The sequence below is a fragment of the Polyodon spathula genome, chromosome 5, assembly GCF_017654505.1.
Source record: "Polyodon spathula isolate WHYD16114869_AA chromosome 5, ASM1765450v1, whole genome shotgun sequence".
NCBI lineage: Eukaryota > Metazoa > Chordata > Actinopteri > Acipenseriformes > Polyodontidae > Polyodon > Polyodon spathula.
In genome coordinates, this window is record NC_054538.1 from 48,648,843 (window position 1) to 48,659,131 (window position 10,289).

The 10,289-nt window shown below is 35.9% G+C and overlaps 1 protein-coding gene across 5 annotated transcripts in view; it reads left to right on the forward strand.

Moving 5' to 3' along the window:
• Positions 1–9,996, forward strand: part of enah (ENAH actin regulator) — a 234,966-nt gene extending 224,970 nt beyond the window's left edge. For all 5 annotated transcript variants that reach the window (XM_041250683.1, XM_041250686.1, XM_041250685.1 and 2 more), the window contains 3 exons: positions 2,635–2,719; positions 7,877–7,934; positions 8,485–9,996. In XM_041250683.1, the coding sequence (XP_041106617.1) occupies positions 2,635–2,719; positions 7,877–7,934; positions 8,485–8,522 (181 nt within the window). In that variant the 3' untranslated portion in view covers positions 8,523–9,996. The remainder of the gene's footprint in view (positions 1–2,634; positions 2,720–7,876; positions 7,935–8,484) is intronic.
• Positions 9,997–10,289: the final 293 nt, after the last annotated feature.

Below are 10,289 nucleotides of genomic sequence, written 5' to 3' on the forward strand. Positions count from 1 at the left end.
TAGTCTGCCTATTGTGTGTGTACGTAGTAGGATACTTTGATTTATTGTGAAAGAGATGTAATCTCCTGTGCAGGTAGAAAGGCACCATAACATTTCTCATCAGCAGGCTCCAGAACAAGCCTGTTAAAAGGTAGTCTTTTACCCTAACAGAAGGGATTCACCATGGAGAAATCAGATAGTTTCTGACAACAGGTTCTGTGATTCATTAAGCAGGTATATAAACCTGTAGAGTTTGAGAGAATTCTTGTGTGTGTGTGTGTGTGTGTATATATATATATAATGTGTGTGTGTGTAACTGCTGTGTTCAATGTGATCAGTGGGAGCAGTTTTTTTTTTTTCCGTGTTTCAAACAAGGTAATGGCCACACATGAATGTTAAATAATGCATTTTACAACTCTTGCAGGCTCTGATGTGAGCGGATAGTTAGCACATACATGTTAAATGGGCATGTGTCAGAATTTTGCGTGGTCTTTTCCCTTTCCATAATACATGGCAAATTATTTTTAGGAAGTAAAATCTTTGGCCTTCTCAGTTCCTTCACGTGCAACAGTTGACTGTAATTGTATATGAAGTTGTTGGCAAAAGGGTCATCCTTTTGATTATTCATTGTTTTTTGGTGATTACCTTGTTGCCAAATCTTCTTGTTTCAGCTGATTCTTTGACAGAGTGCATGAATGTGAGAAATCTCCTTTCTGCATGTATGATTACAGTGTAATCAGCCACGATTCTTTTATCAAAATGGAGCCTCCCTAATGACTCCTCCCTTCTTTGTTGCACATGTCTGCTGTATTGCATTCATGTACTTGATTAAGAAGTGTTTCTGTCCAGGATTTAATGTTAAAGCCATTGTCCTTTTATTTATTATGCATTTTTTTATACTGGTACTTATAATTTACAAGTACTATTGAGTGGTACTAGTTTCAAAGTGTAGTTTTAACTAAACAGCTGAATAGTCCATTATATTTTACAAAAAACACTTTGTGACTCAGTCTTCAAAATAAAGCTAACCACCTAAAATGTATGTGCTTACTGTATAATTAAATAAAGAATAAAATGTGCTATGGGTAGAAATAGAGATAAAGTGATTTTATTGCCATGATTGTAAAAATTAAGGTAGTAAATGTATGAAATGGGAAAGATTTCAAATACAAAAAATGTAAAGGGAAAAAAGACAAGATAAAAGGCATGAAATAATAATGAGGTAAACACACAAACACAGTAAAATGAAATGCTGAGGCAACTCATGAAAAGTGACATTTTTTGCAACAATAAGGAGATAAGCCATGCACAAAATAACTGCCATGCAAGATAACTCAATATAAATCAAACATATAAACTTGGAGACTGAACTAAAAAATAAAAAAAAAAGAACTTGGTCTGAATCGCATTGTTTGCAGAACATTTCTACATAATACTTATTGAAAATTCTCGCATTTAACACATCTAAAGAGAAAAAAAAAACATGAAGCAAGGTTCTCAAAAAATAAATTCCCAAAAGCAAAAAATGATCTCCAAAAAACAAGGATCATTCAAGTAAGCAGAGTTCGATTTCACCAGAAATTTCACTCCAGACACACAATGTGCAGGTTTCTTCTATTGTAGCTTGTAGAAATTCCAAATGATCAAACACACAACTAAAAATTTCAATTCTTGTAAGACGAGTGTGAGAAGTTAGCAATGTTGAATCCACAAGTGAGATCTATAGCCAACAGTATCCTTTTTTTAAACTACCGTAAGAATAGACAGAACCACGAATATGAAGAGATGGCAATACAAAGAGATCTCACAAAAAAGGACAGTCTAACATCCAGGTAAGATAGTTAATATGTGAAAGCACAATGAGAAAATAATTTTATTATGAAAGTAACAGAGTAATGGTGGTCAGGTTGCAAAATCACAGGCTACCAAAAAACAACAGCTGGACTAGGTGTCTGTATAACCACATCGTGATTGGTTTAAAGTGTGTTTTTAAAAGAATAATTAGCCAATAAACATGTTTTACAGGGACATTTCTGTTTTTTTTTGGGACTGCATGTAAACAGAGCAAATATATTCACTGTATTAATAAATGTATTACAACTAAACCAAATATTCCTGAGTACCGTAATGGAGCGCCTTAGTAGTATTACTGATAATGCTGCTGGTGGCTGCCTTTCAATTCAGCAATTGAGACATTCCTCCTCATTGGAACTGGACTGAAAACTACTCTAGTACGAGCAGCTTTGGTAGACTTTGCTGTTCACTCATATCCTCCTGTGAGTCTCTGCATCTGCTATGATTTTGATACGTATGTGTGTGAGCAGAAACTAATTTAGCTAATCATGTTTGTTAGTAAAAAGAGTTCTATGGGTCATGCAAATTAAGGGCATATAGTTTTAACTGCTCAGTATTGAAAGGCTTTTTTTTTTTTTTTTTTTTTAATATGTGACTTACATGGAGCTGTGGTGTGTGTAATGTATTTGTGAATTCTCTTTGGAAAATGTCACTATTTTGTACTAGACACCCAAAATACTCTAAGCTCTACTTAGAAGTCAAGTTGATGTATTCATTGTATACATTCTGTTAATGTGACCATTATATTATACAGTATATTTAAAATTCTCACACATGTACATGTTTTCTTATGTTACCCAGACCGAAATCCACACCAATGCCAACTGGACCCCTAAGTGCCAATGGGGTGGTGACAGAAGGGTTGGACTACGACAGATTGAAACAGGTAAACAGTGAATTTCTATGTACAATAGAAGCAACCGCTAGTCAGACAAGTAAAAGAAAACTACTTAGATTTAGTTATTTTGAAGCTGTTAATTTTGTGTGTATGCATGTGTAAATTAAGATTTAAAATGTTACTGGGCTTGCCTTATTTGATTTGACTGTAGTGAGGATTTTACCTCTTCAACACACGTCTGATGATTTGAGTTTTGTCTCTGCACAATGTGTTGCGTGCTGAACCAGATTATTGAGTATGTACTAAGGTAGATGGGTGTGTCCAATGCTTTATTACTATGCTTATCCCTCCATTTCCTTCAACATCTGGGACTCCCTAGTCTTCTGGCCTGAATAAGATAAGTGGTCATTCATGTCCGTGCTATCGAGGGACACAGCAAAATGTTGCATCGATGGGCTTACATACAGTAAATATCAAGTGAGTCTTTTGTGGAAGAAATTCAAAGTCCAATGTCTGAACTAAGGAACTTCAGAATTGTCTGTAAATAAAGCCTTTAGAATGACCAAGGTGGTCATTTTGACCGATTTTTTGCAATTTAAATTTAAATTGTGTTGTGTGTGTTTAAGATACAGAGCTGTGCTTTCCTAACTTTTTCTAAATATATGTACCAATTACCCAGACAGAAAGAATTGTGTAGCTGCAAAAATTAGGGAGGTAAAATACTGTCACATATTCCGACCAGGAGCGGTCAAATTGAATGATACATATAAAACATAACAAAGAAATGCTGCGGTATTATTTGTATTTATCAGTCGGGACTTGCCGCCATTTAAGCTTGATTATATCAGTCTGCATATCTCAAGTGAGCGGTCTTCTGACGTGTATTGTTTCGGTGAGCCTCCTTGACAGCTCACAGCACCCGGCTGTCTGTCTGCACTCTGGTTACTATACAACTCGCTCATTGTTTTTCTAAGAAATTCATTGTTACCCCAATACACAAAATGGATCGCTGAAGACGCAGGGCAGCAAAGCAGGGTTTGAAATTACCTCAAATTTCACCAAACAGCGATTCTGATGCCGCACAGGCAGACAATGACGAATCTGGCACTGAAGTAGACTGGGTTTGCAAAGATGAATTTTCCAGCAGCAGTGACAGTGAGGAGGATGCCAGCGAAGTGCCAGGACAGAGTACGCGAAGAGGGTGCAGGAGATCCCGTGGGAGAAGAAGCAATCCTGTGGCAGGCTCTGCAAGGATGCTAGCCACTTCACCTGCATCAGCCCCTGCACCTGATCCAGCCGCTACTTCACCTGAGGCAGCCACTTCTCTAGCGGTAGCATCAGCACCACCTGGCACTCGAGGCTAGTAATGATGGCACTGTTTGGAACACTATAAAGCCTGGTGTTGAAGGTGATGCAGGTAGAAGGGGTGAACATATAATATTTTGAGGAAAATTCCAGAGCCCACGGCATATGCAAAACTCAACATTGATGAGAGCGCATTGAGTGCTTTTCGCCTATTGATTGACATGCATACGCTTCACCGCATACAACGCTGCACTGAAGCAGAAGCCCACCAACAGCTACATAATGATCCCTGGTCAATGCTCTTGGAGTAATTAGAAGCTTTCATTGCACTTGTATATGCACGTGGAGCATTTGGTGCCAGAAGCCTGGGTTACTGTTGATAGCTGTGTTAAATGCGTAGACAGTCTGTGGTAAGTGTACTGCATATTTTGAAAAGCACAGGATTTGTGTGATTTGTGTCAGCACTTAGACTTTTGTAAATGATTGTAAACAAAGTCCATTCTGTTCAAATGTTTATTCATGTCATTTCGATTATAGTATGCCTGTTTATAAATGCATAGCTTCAGTTGTGTATGTGCGCTTTGTTATGTAGGCAATATAAACCCATTCATTGAAAATAAAATGGATATTTATTTACATCGTTTCAGTTGTACAGTTTTGTATGTACAGTGATATACCTGTATATACACATTTATTTTCAAATATTTAATTTTTTACCGTTTTTGAGGTTGCTCTTTATGTAATATGGCTGTATATAAACACATTTCTGTTCAAATGTCTGTTTATTTACAATGTTTCGGTTGTGTGATGTTCCATATGACTTATATTCAATTATTTGTCCTTTCATTATAATATTCATGTTGTTTCTAATACGCCGGTCAAATTGACCACTCATGGTTGTTCTAGGTATGCGTATAAACGCGGTCGTTCTAGCGTTGAAGGGGGCAGTCCAATTACTGGGTGAGGGGGATTTCAGTGAACCCTTTGATTTACTGTGGCATTCTGGAACAGCTTTGAAACAAACCGCTTCAGCTTCACATTTTACATAAACTGTATCTTAATATTGGTATCATAATAAATATTTGCCTGCACTTGTGGTCTACCGTAAATCTTCAAATAATTGCCTGTCTCCAATATGCGCCAGGTCTGCTGGCAAACATTGTAAATAAACACAAAGTGTCTATTAAACTCTGTCATTGCCATTGAAGATGAGGGAGAGCTTGAATGTAGTTAACTGCTTATAAGTGACAGCAATGAAAGGTGACTCCAGGATTAATGAATAATAATAATAGAACATGTAATTTAAGGTAGGTCTGCATGTAGTGCATATTTGTTTAATGCAGTTATTACATATTAAAAGTTTTGATCATTTTAATCATACTGAAAGTAGACCAGATACAAACCTCTTGGTGTATTTTTACGTGTTTTGTTGTATTAACAATGTACAAGTTTGAAATTAAACAATACATTATTTTTGATGAAACTTCTTGCTCTTATTGTTCATTTTTAAAAACATTTTAAAAGTTATTATTATTATTATTATTATTATTATTATTATTATTATTATTATTATTATTATTATTATTATTATTATGCTGTAATCTGATATCTACAGGGCTGTCTTAGTGGATTGAACTACTACTATTATTATTATTATTATTATTAACAATGGTAAATCTAATTCTGTTTTTAAATACAAGTTTGTATACTTTGCTTGTTCATTTTCCAATGTTTTGCGTACCGTGTCCTTGTTAATCAGTGCATGTAAAAGACTGTAATAATAATTGTTTTATACATTTTATGAACCCCAGTGATAATTATGGAAATTCCATAGTTTTACCATGTTAGCCTTCTTGAATCAGAAATAGTCTTTTCTTAAATATCCAATTAGGGTTTATTTTAACTAATTCCGTGTCTTTTGAAACAAAATGATATATGAATTAGACAATAAATGAGTAATTAAGATTCAGGGCATGTGAAAAAGTAAGTGAACCCCTTGTTTTATCAGTTCAATGAAGGGGATAATTAGAATCAGGTGTTTAAATATTTAGGTAGAACGTCAGGGGTGAGTTTGGGAGGCCCCACCCTATATAAACATCAGAAACTTTGTGAGTTTAGTCTTCACCATACAAGTTTGTGGAAACATGTCATGCCATGATCAAAAGAAATCTCCGAGGAGCTCTGAAAAACAGTTATTGATGCTCATCAGTCTAGAAAGGGTTACAAAACCATTTCTAAGGATTTGGGGCTCCACCAGTCCACTGTCAGACAGATAATCTACAAATGGAGAAAGTTCAAGACCACAGTCAATTACCCAGGAGAGGTCGTCCTACCAAAATCTCTCCAAGAACAAACCAGAAAATCATCAAGGAAGTCACAAAGGACCCCAGAGTAACGTCCAAGGATCTGCAGGCCACTCTCGCCTTGGCTAATGTGAGTGTTCATGACTCAACTATCAGAAAAAGACTGAACAAGAGTGGTGTTCATGGAAGGATAGCCAGGAGGAAACCACTGCGCTCTAAAAAGAATACTGCTGCCCATCTGAAGTTCGCCAAAGATCACATAGATGATCCACAAGACTTCTGGAACAATGTTCTCTGGACAGACGAGTCAAAGGTATAACTTGTTGGCCTCAATGAGAAACGTTATACTTGGCGAAAACCTAACACTGCGTTCGAACAGAAGAACCTCTTCCCAACCGTCAAGCATGGTGGTGGGAGTGTGATGGTTTGGGGCTGCTTTGCTGCCTCAGGACCTGGACAGCTTGCTGTCATTGACACAACCATGAATTCTGCATTGTAACAGAAGATTCTAGAGGAGAATGTCAGGCCATCCGTCCGTGAGCTGAAAACCGAAAATGGGTCATTCAGCTAGACAATGATTCTAAACATACAAGCAGATCCTATAAACGAATGGCTGCAGAAGAAGAAATTCCGTGTTTTTTAGAGTGACCTAGTCAAAGTCCGGATCTAAACCCCATTGAAATGTTGTGGCAGGACCTGAAGCGAGCTGTCCATGCAAGGAAGCCCTCAAATGTCACCGAGTTGAAGCAGTTCTGTAAGGAGGAATGGGCCAAAATTCCTCAAAACCGATGTGAGAGACTGACCAACAGTTATAGGAAATGCTTGGTTGAAGTCATTGCTGCTCAAGGAGATGCCACCAGTTAATGAAGGTTCACATACTTTTTCACACATGGATATTGAATGTTGAATCATTTGTGGATAAGTAATATTGAAAAAGTATCATGTACTTGTGTCATTTGTTTAATCAGGTTATCTTTATCTATTATTAGGATTAGATTAAGATCTAATAACATTTTAGGTTTGAAATATGTGAAAATCCTAAGGGGTTCACAAACTTTTTCTTGGCACTGTACTTGAGGGTGTACAGTACAATGTAATTTTGTTATAAAACAAAACTCTTACTTCCCACCGACACACAACCTTTTGACAAAGTTGCTGGAATGTTTAAATTGAGTTACAATGTTGCTACAAGGTTGTGTGTTAGTGGCTTCTCAATGACTGCATGAAGCCTGTGAAGCTAGTGATCTAATATAAACGCTGGTCTCCAATATGCGCCGAGTTGCTGGCAAATATTGTAACTAAACGGTGGTGACGTTTAGTTGAAGTTTTGCAGTATATCTAAAACAATTTGCAATGGATGATCATTATATTTTCAGGCTTGCACACCTCCTGGATGGGGAAAGATGGCCGTGACCTTTTTTTTTGTTGTTGTTAGACCATCCACTGATTTGTACAGCTTCCAATTTGATACACAGCTGTGATGTTGCAAGTGAAACCCTGAATGTTCCAACAGATTGCCAAAACCTGTTTCACTGACGATTAGGTTAAGAAACCAGGATTATATTTTGCCTAATATTAACTACATTTTCTTTAATAGGATATTTTAGATGAAATGAGAAAGGAACTGACAAAACTGAAAGAGGAACTTATTGATGGTAAGCTTAATTTAAACAAAAGCTTTAAAACTTTCTGAGAAATTGTTTCCAGTGAAATCAGTGTTTTTAGTAATGGCGGTGCCTTGTGGTTAGAATAGTTCAGGGATGGAAACACGTCTCCCATTGCATAGAAGTTTGATCCACTCCTGGTTTTACTATGAGTTTAGTAAGATACACCTGAGCTTGTTACCTATACACTGTGGCTAATCAGTCTTGTATTAAAATAAGGAATAGGTGAAACTGCTGTGCAATAAGAGACGTATTTCCATCCCTGAAGTCAGAATACATTAACTCCTTTTTTCTTTTTTTGCAGTATATAAGTTTCTAACTTCATGATATGTGTATCAGGAAATAGTACCTTCAACAGAATAGAACAGTTGGAGAGCATGCTGCATAAACTGCAGAAATGTTATAATTCATTCAGGGCTTAATAATATTTAAGTTTACTGCTAAAGAATTTTATTTACTTACATGCATGTTAAGTATTGCCTTTGTCATGTATTCTAACACTTTATACAATGCAGTTAATTTTTTGTCTTTACATCTACAGCAATCAGGCAGGAACTGGGCAAGTCAAATACAGCATAGAAGGACGTGAGTTTCCTGCAGATTTGCCCCTTTGACCAGACACATGAGCTTCACTACAATTATGACAAACTTTATTTAAGAGGGTGAAAAAAAGAAAAGTGAGCAAGTTGTGCAAGAAGGAAATTCTGGAAATTTGGAGGGCCATCTCAGTGCAGCGACAAAATGCTTTTTTATTTATTTTTTCTTCTTTTGAAGCTTGCTTACTGCTTTTTCCTGACCTTGCCAGGGAGTGGGAAAGTCTTAAAGCTACTGTAATATGCAAAGATTCCGTTCTTTGTAGAGAAAACATGATAACAATACGATAGTCATTCACATTAATGCAGACAAAAGTTTGCACATCTGAATTCTTTGTGAAAGGCACATTTGGAGGGGCTGCTTTAGTGTGCGGCTCCTTGTTGGCTGTAAGGATGGCTTTTGTTTCTAGAAGGACTAAATGGCTGGATTTGGCCTTCTGCTGCAGGGCTCCATAAAGCTTGTCTTCCTGAAATACTCTTACCTGAATAAGTACATTTAAATATTTGGCGTTGTTCATTAATGTTTGTTCTAATGTTAAAACCACAGCCATATTTGGTAGCTTTATGAGATGGCTAGTCTGTATGATTTTTGGCTTAACATTCTGAGAAAAATTCCAGGACTTTATGCTAGAAAGCCTAACTCAAGGTAGCCTACATAATGCGTTATATTAGTTTGTTTTGAGATGTTTAACTATGAGGGGTCAGGTGATTGCAGAAGTAGATGCCTTCCTACATCACTATACCGCTTTACCAAATCTGAGACACTACCAGTATACAGAACAGTTGTATCGTAAATCACAAAGACAGTATTGTTAGATATAGCTTTGTTTTTTTTTTTTTTGTTTTTGTTTTTTCAAATGTGCATGTCAATTTTTCTAATGTGTCAATCACTACGAAATCATTTTTGCTAGTTTATAAGCAATACGTGTAACATCACCATTAAGTTGCCTTTTTAAGTTCTTCACAGCTCCTATCTTAAAGAATTATTTTGTTTCTTTTTTTTTTTGATTACTTTTTCTTTTGTTCCAGGGCATAGAATTAGTATTTAAAATAAATGTCTTCACATTTACAGTATGATTTCCACTGCTGTTAATTTCTTTGTTAACCAGATGTTTGTATTTCAGTTTGACAATAGAATGTTAAAATTCAGTTGTAATTAATACTGTGCCTCTCAGCCTTTGAAACCTGTACATGTACCAAATAAAGCAACAAGATTTAAAGATAGGGAATTTCAGAGGCAAGTTTTGCATTTCAGTGGGAACACATTCAACAACATCTCTCTCTCTCTCTCCGTCTGTCTCTCATACTGAACTCAAAGGTGCTTTTATTGGCATGACAACATTAGCGGTATTGCCAAAGCAGTTACAAAGTATAATATAAAATTACATAAGCATTATGAACATCTATATCAAAGTAAATAATTAAATGGAATAATTAAATAAAAAGGTAGGAATGTAAAACAAACAACGATTGTGTATCAATATATATATATATATATATATATATATATAATATATATATATATATATATATATATATATATATATATATATGAGAGAGAGAGAGAGTTTAGATTGTATGAAGTAATGTTTTTCCACTTTTTATGAACTGTTTTTTTCCCCGTTTTATAGCAACCGACTAAACTGCTGTGTAGTATGGAGTGTTTACTGCATTGATTGCACTTTAAAACCCATTTGAAATTGTACTGAGCTTAAGCCAAGTTATATGTGGCAAATTACCAACAATATATTTC